The sequence below is a fragment of the Eubalaena glacialis genome, chromosome 4 (assembly GCF_028564815.1).
Source record: "Eubalaena glacialis isolate mEubGla1 chromosome 4, mEubGla1.1.hap2.+ XY, whole genome shotgun sequence".
In the NCBI taxonomy this organism is placed as follows: domain Eukaryota; kingdom Metazoa; phylum Chordata; class Mammalia; order Artiodactyla; family Balaenidae; genus Eubalaena; species Eubalaena glacialis.
In genome coordinates this window covers 173,720,377-173,738,873 of record NC_083719.1, presented here as the reverse complement: position 1 = coordinate 173,738,873, position 18,497 = coordinate 173,720,377, and the positions used below count along the sequence as shown (strand labels likewise).

Sequence of the window (18,497 nt, the reverse complement as noted above, 5' to 3'; positions counted from 1 at the left end):
TATGTTCCATCCCCCCGCCCCGACTGTGCATCCCATGAGGGCAGGGACCACGTCTGCTTGCTCACGCCGTTCCCCCAGTACGCTTGGCACACACAGGCGCTCCATAAATGAATGAATGCATGCATGGATGAGCAACGCCCTGAACTGGTCTCTGAGCTGAACTGGTCCGAGCCCAGGCTCAGCCTCGAGTGCTACCTGTCCTTGGGATGGGTGCTGGCTCCATCTTGGTGACCTGGAAGGGTTTGCTTCCAGGAGTCTCTCTCTTGGGAGCTCCAGTGCCCCAGCCTGTCCCTTGCCCAACAGCCAGGCGGCCGCTGTCCAGCGGGCCAGGAGGCGGCTCACTGCGACTGCGCTGAAATCTCCACCCTCCCTCTCCCGCCTCCCCTTCTGGCCTCTGAGCGCGCCGCCGAGGCGCGCGCATGCGCCATCGCCCCCGCGCCGCGCGCCACTCCTGTGCGCATGTGCCGCTCTCACTACAGCCGGCGCGCCTGCGCACTGCCCGCCGCCCGCGGGTCTGGCCGGCGCTTGCGTGGTGGCACCGGCGAGTGGGGGGGGGCGAGGAGGTGGTGGAGGAGGAGGAGGAGGAGGAGGCGGCGAGAAGATGGCGACTTCGAACAATCCGCGGAAATTCAGCGAGAAGATCGCTCTGCACAACCAGAAGCAAGCGGAGGAGACGGCGGCTTTCGAGGAGGTCATGAAGGACCTGAGCCTGACGCGGGCCGCGCGGGTAAGGGGGCTGCCCGCGCCGACCCCTCTGGGCCGGAGAGGGAGGCAGGGGGCGCGTGTCTGGCGCGTGCACGGGGTGGGGGGCGCGCGGCGGGGGCGGGGCGCGCGCGGCGGGGGCGGGACTTGGCTCGGCCCAAGGGGACAGGTGTCCCCACGCCCCGGGCGTCGTGGGCGGGACAGGTGCCCCCACATCATCGATACCTGAAGGAGTGAAGGTGTCCCTGCATCATTGCTATCTGAAGTGGGGGACAGGTGTCATTACATCATTGTTACCTGTAGGGGCAGGGGTCTTTACATCATTACTACATGGAGGGAACAGGTGCCATTACATCATTGGTACCTGAGGGGGGAAAGGTGTCCCCACACTGCTACCTGAGGGGGATAGGTGCCTTTATATCACTGCTACCTAGGGCAGTGATACTGAGGTGTGTGAACTGGGTGCTGCTTGCAAGCATCACTGTTACCTGGGGAGGGGGGATAGGTGCTCGTATATCATTGGTACCTGAGGGGGACAGCTGCCCCCACACCATTGCTACCTGAAGGGACAGGTGTCTCTCCATCATTGTCACCTGTGCACTCACTGCCTGAGTGTTGGGGGAAGGACAGGTACCCCCACTTGCAGAGCTGAGATGGGATAGGTATCTCTCCCTTTTGGATACCTGAGGGAAAGGTCTGGCCTCCGCTGTGGGGACCTGGGCGGGATCAGGAAGGCAGATTAGGCTGTCTTGGAGCTTGGAGTGCAGACAGCTGCCCCTTCCCCATGCAGCCCATATGGTGGGGACCAGGTGATGTTCCTCCCACTAGGACAAGGTACAGCTGGCCACAGATGGCCCCTGGCCCCTCAGGACCAGGATGGAGGGACAGTTCTTCAGATGGCTGGGTGCTTTCGGTGTGCAGGGGCAGGCCCGGTTACCTGCTAACCTCACTTGGGAAGCCGCTGTAGGCCTGGAGCAGGGGCTTGGTTGTGGCTGGGGTCGGGGGTCCTGGCCCTTCTTCTGGGCCCCAGCTCTCTGGCGACTACCGTGAGGTGCCAAGCTCCTTGGGTCTCCGTGTCCTCCCTTGTGGAGTGTGTCTAGCAAGCCCTTCCTCGTGGGTCAGGGAGGGGAGCATGCTTAGCACAGGTGGCAGTAAATCTCTGCTTCGATCCTGCAGAGCGATGGGACCCCTGTGCTGTACCCTGGGGCCTCGGGGAGGAGTTGAGTGGGAGCTGCAGACACCCACCTCGCTGGTTTCTGTATTTGGCATCCGATCTGACTGTCCTAGGCAGATCTACCTCCCATGTTGTGAGCCTCAGTTTCTGATTCCTCAGGTGGGCTTTTGGGGTGACGTTATTTTTTAATTAGTTGCTTGTTTCTCTTTGAGATCATGACCTTAAGACTAGAATGTGTGTCTTCATTTCCATGCATTTGTTCAGCTGTATCAGTCGGGTGCTCACTGTCGGCCAGGTGCTGCTTATCCCTGCTCCAGCAGCTTGCGGCCTCGCTCAGGACGTGGTTGGTGAATGAATGAATGAATGGTAGCTTGAGTGTTGCCCATACGTCAGGGCTTCTGAGTGCAGGAGTGTCCACTTCATCTAGTCTCCAGCATGTAGCGTGTGCTAGCATGCAGTAGGTGTCAAATGTATGTGGTATGACAAGAAGAAGGGGTCACACTGGTTCATGACAGTTCTTCATGATCGGAGGCCTGGTTTCTGCTTTAGGGTTGGAAATGAATTATTGGTTTTTTTTGTTTGTTTGTTTTTGAATTGTTGTTGGAAAGATATCTTTAAAATAACAACTTTATTGAGATAGTACCATATAATTCACTTGTTTAAAGTGTACAATTCAGTGGTTTTTAGTACATTTACAGAGTTGTGCAACCATCACCACTGTCTAATTCCAGAATGTTTTCATCATTCCTCAAAGAAACTCCGCACCCATTAGCAATCACTTCTCATTTGCCCCTCCCCCCAGCCCCTGGCAGCCACCAATTTTTCTGTCTTTATGGATTTACCTGTTCTGGACAGTTCATATAAATGGAATCATACAAGATGTGGCCTTTTGTGTCTGGCTTCTTTCACTCAGCCTAATGTTTCCAAGGTTCATCTACATTGTAGCGTGTATCAGGAAGCTTCTTTCCTTTTTATGGCTGAGTAGTATTCCTTTGTATGGCTGGACCACATTTGCTTATCCATTCATTGGTTGATGGATGTAGAATTTTTAAGATTCGCAGACAGCAGTTCTCTTGGCCCCTGGTAACCGTTTCCCATCTCTTTCCTCCCTCTCCCTGTTGCCTTCCTTTACTTCGGGAGTTGGGGAGGTAGGGTGGGCTTGGGCCCTGGGCGGAGGTGCGCTTATACTAGATTTTTACAGACAGAGCAGTGTTCTCTACTGGGGGTGATTCTGTCCTCAGGGGACATTTGGCAATGACATTTTTGGTAGTCTCGACTAGCAGAAGGGCTGCTACTGGCATCTACTGAGTAGAGAGCAGGGATGCTGCTCAACGCCCCACGATGCATAGACGGCTCCCACCATAGACAGTGATCCGGCCCCAGGTGTCAGCAGTGTCAAGGCCGAGAAACCTTCAGTTTGAAGGAAACGTTGTGTGGGCAGGGGTGCGAGCTTTGCACCCGGGCAGATAGTTCAAAACTCCGCACCCACCAGTACGGCTGTGCCACTGTGGGCAGGCTGATGGCTTTGCCTGCACCTGAGACCAGGATGGGCAAGCTCTTTCCCAGCCTATTCCGGCTATTGCACGTGGCACGTGGTACATCAGCAGTGTCTGGTGCAGGTGAGTGAACCCGCCTGATGCAGGGTCCCCTCCTGCTCACCCTCCCGTGGCTGCAGCCTTCCGCGCTGCCTCCGCCTGCAGTAGACACCAGGGTTTCACCTGAGAACAGGTGGGACGTGGCCCAGTTGGTCCCTGCTCTTCTCAGGGGAATTCCACAGGTCAGCATGCCCACTCCTGGAGCAAGCGGGGACACTCGTGTCGATGTGTGTCTGCTCGCGGTCCTCGGTCGTGATGGGTGCACCCGCGGTGCCTTCCCTTGTGAAGGTCAGCAGGTGTTGAGCCTGATGAGTAGATCCGAGCTGTCACATCACCCAGGGGCAGGTACCCCAAGGGCTAGTTCGGGTGGGGGATGGGGTGTGACGTCCACTTTCGGGTTGCAGAGTAGAGAGGTGAGTGCACGAATGTTCCTTTCTCGTCCTCAGACTTGGGCAGCCTGATGTGCAGAGAGGGCCGTGGCGCTCTGCTGTGTGACTTCGGGCAGGTTTCTTAACCTCTCTGGGCCTCAGAATCCTGATCTGTGAGCAAGGGTAGCTTGCTTATTCCACAAAATGACATTTTTATTTGCCCAGCACGTCCCAGGGACTGTATTAGGTACTGGGGAGCCAGCAGCATATGAGGCATGTGAGGACCATGCTCTTGGGGAGCTGGCATGGTTTTAGCGGGGACAGGAGAGAATTGCTACAGATAAATGAGGCAGATGCTTTCAGAGAGAAGAAGCAAAGCAATGTGCTAGGACTGGCTAGGGCGGGAGGCTGATGCCTGGACAGTGAGACAGAGGCCCCCCCCCACCCCATGCCAGGGAAGGGTGTCCCTTGTGAGGGAGGCAGGTGCAGAGGCCCCAAGGTGGGAAGGGCTTGGCGAGGTTGGGGCTGGCATATTGAGAGAGAGAGAGGAGAGATGCGGCTGGCCCCTGAGGGAGGGGCCCTGGGGGGTTTGTGATGGTCAGTGGCCTGATCCTTTGCTTGTTTTTGTAATAGCTTTATTGAGATATCATTCCCAATACATTCAAACCACTCATTTAAAGTGTACTGGGACTTCCCTGGTGGCACAGTGGTTACGAATCCACCTGCCAATGTAAGGGACAGCCCTGGCCCCAGGAAGATCCCACATGCCGCGGAGCAACTAAGTCTGTGCGCCACAACTACTGAGCATGCACTCTAGAGCCCGCGAGCCACAACTACTGAGCCCACGCACCACAACTGCTGAAGCCCGTGTGCCTAGAGCCCGTGCTCCGCAACAAGAGAAGCCAGCGCACCTCAATGAAGAGTAGCCCCCACTCACCGCAACTAGAGAGAAAGCCTGCATGCAGCAACGAAGACCCAACGCAGCCAAAAAAAAAAAAGTGTACCATCTAGGGACTTCCCTGGTGGTCCAGTGGTTAAGACTCTGAGTTTCCACTGCAGGGGGCACAGGTTCAATCCCTGGTCGGGGAACTAAGATCCCGCAAGCTGCGCGGCACGGCCAAAAAAAATAAATAAAGTGTACCATCCAGTGGTTTTTAGCATATTCACAGAGTTGTGCAACCATCACCAGTCAATTTTAGAACATTTCCATCACCCCAGAAGGAAACCCCGTCCCCTTAGCAGTCACTCCCCATTCCCCCTCCCACACTCCTGGCAACCACTAATCTACTTTCTGTCCCTGTGGGTTTGCCTGTTCTGGACATTTCATATAAATGGAATCATATAACACGTAGCTTTTTATGTCTGACTTTTTTTACTCAGCGTGATGTTTCCGAGGTTCATCCATATTGTAGGGTGTATCAGTCCTTCCTTTCTTTATTAAGAATTGTGGTAAAATATACAAAACATACAGTTTACCACCTTTTTTTTTTTAACATTTATGTATTTTATTTATTTTGGCTGTGCCAGGTCTTAGGTGCGGCACTCAGGATCTTCGTTGCGACATGTGGGATCTTTAGTTGCGGCATGTGGACTTCTTAGTTGCGGCATGCGGGATCTAGTTCCCTGACCAGGGATCAAACCCAGGCCCCCTGCATTGGGAGCTCAGAGTCTTACCCTGGACCACCAGGGAAGTCCCTAATTTACCATCCTAACCATTGATAAGTGTACAGGTCAGTGGTATTAAGTACTTTGACAGTGTCTTGTAGCCACCGCTGTCCATTACTTCATTACTCTTTAAGGCTGAATAATACTCCATTGTGTGGATACATTGCATTTCGCGTATCCATTTGTTCATCCGTGGACACTCGGGTTGTTTCCACCTTTTTGGCTGCTGTGAATAGTGCTGCCGTGGACGTTTGTGTCCAAGTGCTTGTGTGGATGCAGGTCTTCCTTTCCCTTGGGTGTATATGCCGAGGAGTGGAGTTGCTGGTAACTCTCAAATGGTAACTCTCCATTTAATCATTCAAGGATGCTTCGTGTCTTACAAAGATGGTTGTGAGCTGAGTGGGCAACGGGGTGAGAAGGGAAGCAGGCAGATGGTGCGAGGCCACTGTAGCATCCCGGTTGGGGAATGGAGAAGGTGGCTTGAGCAGGGAGGTGGCCGTGGCAGTGACCAGAGCGGTGGATTTTGGTGATATTTTGGCAGCAGAGGTGACTGGACGTGTGGGTGGATCGGATGTGGGAGGTGAGGGGAAGAGATGGGGGCGTGTCACCCACTTGCCAGGGGCTCAGGGCACAGGAGGCTCTGCCTGTAACTGATCACTGAGCATCCCAGGGAGCAGCACCTGGGCCCAAAAAAGCCTGCGTGCAAAGCAGTGCATGGTGGCCCAGCCAGGGCTGCCGGCTCTGGCTGCGCTGAAGGAGGGTGTTCTCCCGGCCCTACCCTGTGACGGGGGTGGCTCTGCACAGGCTGTTGGAAAACGGGCCTCTGGGCCTCAGGCACCGTGCAGCGGGGGCTCGGGTTAGCTGAGCGTGGAGGCCGCCCCCAGTCCTGGCCTCCATCCTGGGCTTTGGCACCATTTGCCTCTGTGCCAGCTGCTTCAAGTGTCTGGTGCCATCTGCAGCCTTGACACACACACATGCACGCAGGACTCGCCGAGCTGCTCTGTTGAGAGGATGGGGTACACTGTACCCCACCTCCAGAAAGCCCCAGCAGTCTCAGTGCTCTCCAGCTTGTGATCTGTCACACCCAATAATAGGTTGAATGGGGGCCCCGAAGAAAATATGCCCACATCCTGATTCCCAGAACCTGTGACTCTGACCTTATTTGGAAAAAAGGTCTCTGCAGATGTGAGTAGGGTAAGGATCTCAAGATGAGGTTGTCCTGGATTTAGGGTGGTCAGATGACTGGCGTCCTCACAAAAAGAGAAGACCCGGACTCACATATGAGAGGCCATGTATTGTATGATGGAGGCAGAGATTGGAGTGTTGTAGCCACGAGCCAGGGGTGCGTGGAGCCCCCAGAAGCTGGAAGAGGCAAGGGAGGATCCTCCCCTAGGGCCTCCAGAGGGAATGTGGCCCTGCCGACACCTCGATTTTGGATGTCTGGCCCCCCGAGCTGTGCAAAAATAAATTTGTGTTGTTTTATGCACCCCCCCCCCACTTTGGCGGTCATTTGTGATGGCAGCCCCGGGACACTCTCCCCTGGGCTGAGACAGAGCCTGCAGAGTCCAAGTACCATGCGGAACCCGCTTCGGGGCGGTGGGCCTGAGGGTTGTCTGCAGATGTGCACATCTGCTCTTCTCTGGCAGTCATGTTCCCCTTGAGGCCTTGAGTGGACCCGTCACACACCCATTGTCAGGAACTAGGTAGGGACTCTTGCTCTGTACTGGGCCTGGTGGTGATGGTGAACAAGCCTGAGAAACAGCAGCTAGAGCAAGGGCCCTGGGGCAGGAGGGGGCATCTTGTTGTCAGGAGCTGACCCAGAGTACGGTCACAGTGGGGTGGGGGGTAAAGTTTGTCCTTTGCACTCTTGGGTCCTGCTCCCTGCTGGGCACCGTGTGGCTTTCACTCAACCCCATTCTTGTTGCTCAGCCCCTCCCCCACCGGAGAGGAGGTGTCGTCTTTGCCATTGTGCCGATGGGGAAGCTGAGGCCCAGAGCCGCATCCCAGCTGGGAAGAGGCAGAACTGACGTTTAGCTCTGGGATGAGCACACGTGCTGTGTCCGAAACAAGGAAGTAAGAACACAAACTAGAACGTTCAGTAGCTCGCCAGAGCCTGCTTGGCCTCACGTGGGCCTTGGTTTTTCCGAACCGTGACTCAGTTTCTCCAACCATGCCCCTGTTTGTCCCATGACTTGGACCCTGGACTCCATATTTCCTGTCACTAATTGTCCTCGTCTTGGAGGCGGCAGCCTTGGGACACCATCACACACACCTTTGTGCATGGCCCATGGCTATTTTCCCCATAAAAGCCATGGTCTAGATCAGGCTGGGTGCTGAAGTCTCTGTGGCTGGCACGGGACACGCTTCTGGGTTAATTGGTCCAGTTGTCATTTGGAAGGAGGCTTTCTTGGAGAGCCCTGGTTCTGTTCCCACAGGGAACTGCTGCGTGGCTCTGCCAGCCTGGGGTCCTGTGTAGAGAACCCTGCTAAAGCTCATGGCCAGCCCGGGCCTCAGAACCATGCTGAGTGACCTTTTTTTGAAAAAAAGCCTTTAAAAAATTGACGTGAAATTCACATAAAATGAACCATTTTAATACACATTTTGGTGGCATTTAGCACATTCACAGTGTTGTACAGCCATCACCTCTGTCTAGTTCCAGAACATTTCCATCACCCCAGAAGGAAATCCCATCCCCATTAGCAGTCACTCCCTATCCTCCCCTCCCCCATCTCCTGGCAACCACTAATCTACTTTCTGTCTCTATGGATTGGTGTGTCTGGACATTTCATGTAAATGGGTCCATACAACATGTGGCCTTTTGTGTTTGGCTTCTTTCACTCAGCATGATGTTTTTGAGGTTCATCCACTTTGTAGCATGTGTCAGAGTGTCATTCCTTTTTGTGGCCAAATAATATTCTGTTGTGTGGATGGACCACATTTAGTTTATCTGTTACCTGTTGATGAGTATATGGCTTGTTTCCACTTTCTCACTGTCATGAATGGTGCTGCTGTGAACATGTGTGTGCAGGTGTTTGCACAAGCCCCTGTTTTCACCTTGTGGGCACATGCCCGGGAGTGGAATTGCCGGGCATATTGATTCACTAGGTGGTGGCCGGTGCTCAGGGTGTGCGGTGCTGGGGCCCACCTGCTCTGGGGAATCCAGGGGGGCTTCCTGGACCTGCAGTAGGTGTGGAACCAGGGGTGTCTATGGCTGGGTGAGAGGAGGGTGTCACTGGCTGAGGGACAGGCATGGAAGCTGAGGGCTTAGTTCCGAGGCCACCTTCTCATTTCCTTGACTGTGACCCACTGTTAGAAATTTGTGTTTCGTGACATAACAGCAGCCACCAACAAACATACAATTGAAACAGTTTTCTCCAAGGAGTCCAGCCCTCCCTGTGTGTGTGCAAAGTTGATATAATTGGTTCCCTTCTGTTTATTATAAAATGCCAGGGACCCACTGAATTGGTTTCATAACCCAGTAATCCAGGGCTCAGCAAGCTACACCTGTTTTTTGTAAATAAAGTTTTATTAGAACACAGCCACGCCCATTCATTTATGCCTTGTCTGTGGCAGTTGAGTCATTGCCACAGAGACCTGATGGCATAAAGAGGTGGAGATATCTACCATCTGGCCCTTTACAGGAGTTTGCTGGCCCTGGGCCAATGGCTGTCACCCACAGTTTGAGCCCCACTGACCAAGAGCAACAAGGAAGGTTGGGAGGATGGTGGGCAGTGGTTCTGTCACTCTTGGGGGTCTCTGAACCACCTCGGAACTAAAGGATGCAGACTCTGGGCTCCCCCAAGATCCTGCTTCTGGAGGTCTGGGTGGGGACCTGAGTTCTGAGTGGGGATCTGAGGACCCTGCCATGTGGGCCTTGCTGGGAGGCCCGGACACCGGGGTCACCAGGGCTGTGCCAGGTGGAGGGATAGGGTTGGTCTCCATCAGAGGGGTAAGTGGGCTGTCTGGCCCTTGGTTGGTGGCCTGGTGGTCATTGTTGGTCCGTACCACCAGGGAGGGTTCTGCTGTCCCTGTCCCCAGTGCTGGCCCGGGGGCACAGTGCCAGGTGACTCTTGTCCATGCAGTGGGCCTTCTGGTCCTGCTCGGGGTTACTTAGGTTACTCTGGGTCAGAATTGGGCCGTTGTGGGCGTCCCGAAGGCTGAGTGCTGGGCCTCCTCTGCCGCTCTCGGCGCCGGGAGCTTCTGGTTTCAGCTCAGCGGTACAGGCTCCCTTCCGTGCTGTTCCGTGAGACAGGGCACCGGCGCCTCAGGGGTTGGGATTCAGAGTCCTTGGTGCTGGGAATTTCTTTTTTAACGGGGACCCTCTGGAAGATGCCATGCAGATGTCAGGGGTGGGGTCTGGCCTGGGGAGAGACCGGCCCGAGTGCAGTGGTGGGGAAGTGTCAGAAATGGGTGCTGCAGGGTGCTCACCCTGGCCGGTTCTGCCTCTGCGGGCATTTGGCAACATCTGGGGACATCTTGGGTTGTCATGACTTGGGGCGGTGGGTGTTGCTGGCATCTGGTGAATGGAGACCAGGGATGCCGCTCAACACCCTGCAGTGTGCACAAGGCCCTTGATGTCGGTGGGTGCTGAGGCTGAGAAGCCCTGCTCCTGTGCTCCCCCGCGTGCCAGGATTGTGCAGGCGAGAAGGGGTCTGTAGAGGCCCCCGGTTCCTTGAGGTGTAGACCTTGAGCCTGGCCACATGACAACACCCCAGGCAGCTGATGGCGTCCTCCCGGGTTTACTGAGGGGGAAACCACAGCTCAGAGAGCAAATGTCACAGAACATTTGAGGTGGGAGAGCTGGGATTTGACCCCTTTGGACAGACCCAGGCCACCACACGTTTTCCCCTGTCTCATGCAGCTCTGGGAGTTGGCCAGCTGGTCGGGGTGGGGCAGAGCCTTCCAGGCTGCTGGAACCCTGTGCGTGGAGGGAAGGGCTTGAGGAGCATAGACTGCACGGGCAGAGGGCTGGGGAGGGAGGTGGGGCGGGTGATGGAGGGCCCTAGGCCAGGCCCTGTTTGTGGGCCATGGGGTGTCATGGAAGGTTCCAGCAGGATGGTGACGTGAGTGACACGAAGGTGCAGGAGTGGCAGGGGCCATACTTGCTAGAGCCCAGGTGCGTACACCCGGCAAGTTGTGGTGGTCACCCCGAGAAAGAGCCTGTTGCTTCCCCTGGTGCACAGATGAGAAACCAAGGCATGACAGGTCACGTGGTTTGCTGTGTGTGGAGGTGCTGGGATCGACCCTGTGTCTGAATCTGGGGCCCACATTTTTCTTAATGCAGCCATAAGGGACCCTGTTGGAGGCTGGGCTTCGATTCATATACATCTGTTGAGGACCATGGCGGTCATCCCTGGTGTTTTGCAAATCAGGCGTTTATTGTGTTCCTCCCTGTGCCTGCCCCACCTGTGTGTCTGTCTCTGAGCCCCCTGCAGCAGGGAGGGGACTGTAGCACCTTGGGCTCGGCCACGGTGAGGGCAGAGGGAAGGCCGATTTGGGACATTTCAGAGGTAATAATGACAGGGTTTATTCAGAGGTGAACAGGAAGGAGAGCGAGGTGGGGGAAACCAGTGAGAAAGGGGTGGGGATGGGAGAGTCTCACCTCATCTTGGAGCTTGTAGGATGGATTGGCCCCCCATTTCTGGCTGGGACATCTCTGACCCCCTCTCCTCACCTCCCTCCCTCCACCATGTCCAGCCCTACCCCAGAGCAGAGGTGGGTGTGCCCTGCCCTGGCCAGGGGTGGCTCTGATGCCGCTGGCCGGATGGGGGTCCAGGTGCGCAAACAAGGAAGCCACTGCTTGCCTCTTCGGGCCAAGGATTCAGAGAGAGTCAATATTTATTATTTGCCAGATGGAAATGAGGCGCGGCTGGGGCTTCCTCCTCAGGGTTCTCAGATGGGCATGGAGGGGAGAAAGTGCTTGGGGTGGTGGGGCGGGGTCAGGGGGTTCTGTAGCACCTGGTACCCAGCTTGGGACCATGCTGCTGGGCTTCTCCCTGCTTCCTCCTGAGTGAGTTTAGACCTGGGAGTCCCCTCTGGGCTCCTCTCACTCTCCATGAAGCGGGGGTCACAGTGGTATCTGCCTCATAGGACTGTGGTGAGACATAGACGGGTTAACCCAGGTAGCGTGTCCGGAATGGGGCTCGCACGTAGATGCTCGCTGCGTGCTTGCTGCTGCTAAGATTCTGGAGGCGTGTGCACAGTGAACGCACGGCGGTACTCAGCGGCACTGGGTGGGCAAATGGCAGGCATTCAGCAGACACTCGGCTCCTGCTCAGCAGGTACACAGTATACCCGGCAAGTGCCCAGCAGGCACAGAGTGGACCATTGGTGGGTGCACAGCAGGCATTCAGCAGGCACACAGGGTGTGCGCAGCAGGTGCTCAGCAGGCACTTGGCAGCAGGCATGGAGTGGACACAGCAGACACTCAGCAGGCACAGAGTGGGTTTTCGACAGGCACTAAGCAGATACTGGACTGTGCCCCCCTGAGGGCAGGCCTATCTCTAGTTCATTTTAGAATCTTCTGGGTGCACGTGTCCTTTAAAAGGGCCAGTTTCCCACCACACAGTCAGGCTTCTCCCCTTAAGTAGTGGGAATGTGGCGTGGGGTCCTGTTTTCCATCTGGGAATGTGTACCAGGTGCTGAGTGGCTACAGAGCCAGGTGGGTAATGGGATCTTCCCAGAGCTACAGTTTTCTGAACAGTTTTAGGGAGAAACTTGGAGTTTGTGTTGACTACGCAGGGGTCTGGAGTGGACTGGCAGAGCCCTGTGGGCTCCGGAGGGCGGGCCTGGGGCAGCGTGGTGCCTGTTTGGCCCTGCACGTACCCTGGGCTGGGCAACGTAGGAAGCACCGGGCCCCCCAGTGAGGTCTCCCTGCAGCGGCCAGGGTTTGGACTGGAAAGTCTAGTCCTTCAGTCAGTATTTATTGAGCACCTACTTTGTGCTGGGCCCTGGGGACACCTTGCAGAACAAGTCACCAGGAGCCCCTGCCCCAGGGGGGACACCATGCCAGCAGCCAGCTGGTCCCTGGCCCCAAGGTCATGGCTCTGAGAGAGTGAAATGGGATGGGAGTAGGGGGGCCCTTTGGTGGAGGTGGTGTTTGGGCTGAGCCCCGGGGCACAAGGGTGAGCCATGGGATTGGGGGATGTGAGGCCTGTTGTTGGGGAGAGCCTGGCCTGGCCGAGCTCCGTGAGTGATGTGTCATGGGCCCCCGTGAGGGGTCAGAGTCTGATTCTGGGGTGGTGGGGTGCTCCAGAAAGATTATGAGCAGGGCAGTGATGTGCGATGTAGGTTTAGCAAGGATCCCTCCAGCCACCATATGGGCACAGGCCTGGGGAGAGTGAGGGCAGGGGATGCAGGGGTCTGGGGTGGGCTAGTCCCTTGGGAGGGGACCAGGGCAGGCATCCCCAAGGGGTGGTGGGTGCTGAGGGAATGCACGCTGACTCCTTACAGACCAGGACTTGCTGACTTGGCAGACGTTCTTTCACCCAAGAATCGGGAATCTGATTCCCCAGGGTGGGGATGGGGGAGGTTTATATCAAATAGCTCTCACTTTATGCTCTGGTGGCCCCCGTAATGAGGAAAGGCATTTCTGCAGCAGAGAAGAGACCTTGAGTCCTAATTTCATATGTGAACTTCCTTCTCTGTCAGGTGGTCCCATCCTGACACCCCACTGGTCACGGGGGTTTCACCCCAAAGCCGGGGCACGGCATTCTATCCAGAGGGGTCAGTCTCTGCTGTGAAGGACAGATCTTTTCCCTTGTTGGCTGTTGAGCGTTTGAGCCTCTGTTCCTGGATCCAGCCTGGGAGCTCGGTGGTCCCTCCTGAGTTGCCCTGCTCCCGCAAGGACGCTCATGAGGGGAGAAGCCCTGTGAGAGCTTTTGAGGGCTGCCCTTCCCTGCCAGCTGGGGTTGCAGGGACGCACTCGGCCACACTTTTTTTTTTCAATAATAAAAGAAATTGTTTATGTCTCAAAACTTTGATGAGAATTGAAAACAGAAAACCCAAAGCACTTCCCTTTTCCTCCGTGCATCTGACAACAGCTCACCTGGGCGCGGAGGGTGGGTGGGTGCATGCCAGCTGGTCATTCGCCTGGAAATCTCAGGGAGGAAGTGTCAGCCCAGCCAGGCAGAGTGCCCAGGGCTGGCTCTGCAGGGCTGGCCAGTCCTTGGGCTGGGGACACGGGGAGGTGGAGCATGCCCCACAAAGACCGAGATCTGTCCGCCCTGCCGGAACGTCCAGGGGGCTGCTGTGTCCATGCCCTGCCGGCTAAAGAGCCTCTCTCACATTGAGATCAAGTTCAGTGATCAAGTTCAGAAGAGACAAACTCCTGCAGCCCTCCTGCATGGGTCCTTTTGTACCCGTGAGCATTGTGCTGTCTTGATCCCTTCTGTCCTCCCGAGCAGGAGGGCTTTGATAGCTGTAATTAGGATGGGAGCAGCTCATTAAATCATCACAGAATCAATGCACAGCCTCAGGAGTGATTTATGGGCCCAGCAGCCGAGGTGCCAAGGAGTTGCTAATTTCATCCCTGCTGGCTCAGCAGATGCAGAGGGAGGAGCCCTGAGGATCAGTAGCAGGGGCCTTCTGGGGGTCACTTGTGCCCAAGAGCCCGCCCCATGGCGACCCTCCCACCCTGCAAGTCTAAGTGGCTATTATTGGGGCTCAAAGCCCTGCCTCTGCCGGCTTCCCCAAATGACTCCTCCTCTGTGCCTCAGTTTCCCATGTGTAGAGTTGTACAGATTAGATGACATGCCCACCCTAAGCGCTTAGCCTCATGCCGGTGGGCATCAGGGTGCCCCATGGGGCAGGGTCTTACACTTTGCACCCATGTGCCCTGGCTTGACATGTGACAGATGGCCAAGAAACAGTTTAGGAATTGTCTGTTCAGTTTTATTGGGGGGGGGAATATTCATTTCTTTTCACTTTTTCTTTTGAGAGAGTTTTAGATTTAGTGGGAAGTTGCAAAGACAGTACAGTTTCCATAGCCTCTCACCATGAACGTGTCACAGGACCAGGACAGCAGCATTGTCACAGGTCTATTAACTAGACTCGAGTCTGCGTTTGGATTTCCCCAGATGTCCCTCAGTGACCTTTTTTGGGCCCAGGTTCTGTCCAGGCTCCCACGTTGCACTTAGTCGTTGGGTCACCTCGGTCTCCTCCAATCCATGATGCTCAGGGTTTCCTCATCGTCCACGACCTTCACCTCTTGAAGAGAACTGCTCAGTCTTTTTGTGGAATGTCATTCAGGGCGGTTTGTCTGTTTTCTTGCCATTGGGTTAAGGTGGTGTGTTTTTGGCAGGAATTCCATAGGAGTGAAATGCTAATTTTCTTTTTGTATTTTTCCTTTTTAAAAATTGTGGGAGGGAATTTCCTGGCGGTCCAGTGGTTAGGACTCAGCACTTTCACTGCCCGGACCCGGGTTTGATCCTTGGTCAGGGAACTAGGATCCCGCAAGTCGCGTGACGTGGCCAAATAAGTAAATAAATGAAGTGGGAAAATATACGTAATGGTTTACCATCTTAACCATTTTTAAGTGTACAGTTCGGGGGCATTAAGTACATTCACATTGTGGTGCTACTGTCCCCACCATCCATCTCTGGAACTCTTTTCATCTTGCAAAACCGAAACTCTGTTCCCATATTAAACACTTGCTGTCTCTATGAATTTGACTACTCTAGGGACCTCATGTAAATGGACTGACTCATAATATTTGTCCTTTTGTGACTGGCTTATTTCACTTAGCATAATGTCCTCAAGGTTTGTCTGTGGTGTAGCATATGTCAGAATTTCCTTCCTTTTTAAGGTTGAATAATATTTCATTGTATGGATGGACCACATTTGTTTATCCATTTATTCTTCATTGGACACTTGGGTTGCTTCCACCTTTTGGCCATTGTGAATAATGCTGCTCTGAACATGGCTGTACAAATATCTGTTCGAATCCCTGCTCCCATTTTTTTGGGGGGTGTATACCCAAAAGTGGAATTGCTGAATCATGTGGCCATCCTGTGTTTAATTTTTTGAGGAACCTCCACACTGTTTTCCATAGCGGCTGTACATTCCCGCCAACAGTGCACAGAGGTTCCAATTTTTTCACATCCTCACCAATACTTTTTATTTCATGGCTTTTTGATTATAGCCATCCTTGTGGGTGTGAGGTGGTATCTCATTGTGGTTTTGATTTGCATTTCCCTAATGATTAGTGATGTTGAACATCTTTTCATGCACATGTTGGCCATTTGTATATTTTCTTTGGAGAGATATCTATTTGGGTCCTTTGCCCATTTTATTTTTTTAAAATGTAAGTTTCAAGCGTACAGCATTGTAGTTCAACATCTGTGTGCACTGCAGAATGATCACCAGCACAAGTCTAGTTACCATCCATCACCATACAGTTGACCCCTTCACCCATTTTGTCCACCCCCAACCCCTTTTCCCTCTGGTAACCACTAATCTATTCTCTGTATCGATGAGTTTTTATTTTATTTTGTTTGTTCTTTTTTTTAGATTCCACATATGAGCGAAATCATATGGTATTTGTTTTTTTCCATCTGACTTATTTGACATAGCATAACACTCTCATATCCATTTATGTTGTCTCATATGGCAGGGCTTCATTCTTTTTTATGGCTGAGTTGTACTCTGTGTGTGTGTGTGTATGTATAAATACATATGTATAAAACATTTTCTTTATCCATTCATCCATCGATGGGCACTTAGTTTGTTCCAATATCTTGGTTATTGTAAATAGTGTGGAAATGAACATAAGGATGCATATATGTTTTCTAATTAGTTTTTTTGTGTTACTTTGCCCATTTTTGAATTGAGTTGTTTTTTGCTGTTGAGGTTTAGGAGTTCCATATATATTCTGGATATTAATCCCTTATCAGATACATGATTTGCAAATATTTTCTCACGTTCCATGGGAATGGGGCCTTTTCACTCTGTTGATGGTGTCCTTTGATACACAAATGTTTTCAATTTTGACAAAGTCCAATTTATATATATTTTTCTTTTGTTGACTGTGTTTTTGGTGTCACAGCCAAGAAGTCATTGCCAAATCTAATGTTTTGAAGCTTTTCCTCTGTTTTCTTCTGAGTTTTATAGTCTTAGCTTCTATAGTTTTAGTTACATAGTTAAAGTTTTATAGTTTTAGCTTTAGGTCTGGATCCATGTTGAGTTAATTTCTATATATGGTGTAAGGTATTGGTTTAGCGTCAGTCTTTTGCATGTGGAGATCCAGTTTTCCCAGCACCATTTGTTGAAAAGAGTGTCCTTTCCTTTTTGGATGGTCTTGGCACCCTTGTCAAAAATCATTTGACCATATATGTGAGAGTTTATTTCTGGGCTCTCTGTTCTATTCCATTGGTGTTATATGTCTTTATGTCAGTACCACACTGTCTTGGTTGCTGTAGTTTTGTGGTAAGTTTAGAGATCGGGAAGTATGAGTCCTCCAACTTTGTTCTTTTTAAAGATGGTCTTGGCTATTTGGGATCCCTTGAGATTCCATATGAACTTCACAGTGGATTTTTCTATTTCTGCCAAAAATGTTGTTGGGATTTTTTTTTTTTTTTTTTGGCCACGCTGTGCGGCATGCAGGATCTTACCCCAATCAGGGATCGAAACCTGTGCCCCCTGCAGTGGGAGCGCAGAGTCTTAACCACTGGACTGCCAGGGAAGCCCCTGTTGTTGGGATTTTGATAGGGATTACATTGTCTCTGTAGGTTGCTTTGGGTATTGTTGCCATCCTAACAGTATGAAGTTCTGCTCCTCTCCTGCCAGCTGTGTGACCCTGGGCAAACACATAACTGGCCCCTGTCAGTTTTCCCATCACTGCTCCTAAGATGTGCTGTAGAGGGGGTTAACCATGTCAGTGTGTGAACAACCCTTAGGACTGTACCTGCACACAGTTGGTGCCCTGTGGAGGGAATCACATCTGCTGACTGCCCTGAGGAGCTACTGACTTAGAGGGGAGAAGAGGTTACTGGAGGGTGGGGCCAAGCTGGGAGGGCTGCCTGGAGACGGAGAGCTCTGTGGTGGGACAGGAGGTGGGTAGGGAGTGACAGCATCTTTGGGAGGAGGAGGAACAGTATGTCCTGCGGCACAGAGACCTGGCAGGGGATTGTCTGCAGGGGATTGTCTGGGGCACGACTGTGGGGCGAGGGGAATCTGGGGGCTCAGGAGCTGTGGAGGAGAGGTGACCGCCAGGCCGGCCACGGCGGGGAGGCCCGAGGGAAGAACGGGGCCACCCCCGGGTTTCTGGCTGCTGCATGGGGAAGATCACGGTGTCATCTGCCAGGGCCAGGAGGAGTGGGGGTGTGGAGTGGAGGACTCGGGGGGACAAGAGCCTCGTGAGGGGCTGCCGAGATGGAGGAGGTTCCTGTGAGCATCACGGAGAGCGTTCCGAGCACAGGGCCAGGTGGCACACTGGAGTTGCTGGCTGACTTCGGCATCCGGGGCCGCCCTAGAAGGGGTGACATGTGAGAAGCAGAGGGCTGAGTCCTTAAGACAGCCGTGTTGGAGGGAGCTGGGAGGGGACCACAGGGCAGAGGCTGGGAGAGGAGCGAAGTAACGGGGAGAGAGGGGGGTTCCCTCGCAAGGGTAGCCACGGGCACCAGCCTGGAGAGGCACCCCTGGTCGACAAAGGCCTGACCAGCAGTGTCTGCTCTGAGCCTTCATGGTGCTTGGAGGTGCAGGGCTACAGCTGCGTCTGGAGCAGTGGGTGCCCGATGGGGCATGGGGGGAGCCATGTTGGGCCCTGTGGTGCCCCGAGTGAGGTTCGCCTTGGGGGGCAGGCGAGGGTGCACCTGGCAGAGGGCACAGCAGCTGCAGAGGCTTGGCGTGGCGGGGTGGGGGTTGCCTGTGAGAAGGTGGGGACCAAGGGGACAGGATCCTGAGAGTGCCTGTCCTGGCCTCATGCTCCTGCGGGCACGTGGGACTTCATCCTGAGGGTCGTGGCAGGAAGCCTGCAGTGAGGGGCACAGCCGCTGG

The 18,497-nt window shown here is 53.9% G+C and overlaps 1 protein-coding gene across 5 annotated transcripts in view; it reads left to right on the top strand.

Annotated features, from left to right (window-relative positions):
- Positions 1-591: 591 nt before the first annotated feature.
- Positions 592-18,497, top strand: part of CRTC1 (CREB regulated transcription coactivator 1) — a 73,394-nt gene continuing 55,488 nt past the window's right edge. For all 5 annotated transcript variants that reach the window (XM_061190209.1, XM_061190207.1, XM_061190208.1 and 2 more), the window contains exon 1: positions 592-727. In XM_061190209.1, coding sequence (XP_061046192.1) covers positions 602-727 — 126 coding nt within the window. In that variant the 5' untranslated portion in view covers positions 592-601. The remainder of the gene's footprint in view (positions 728-18,497) is intronic.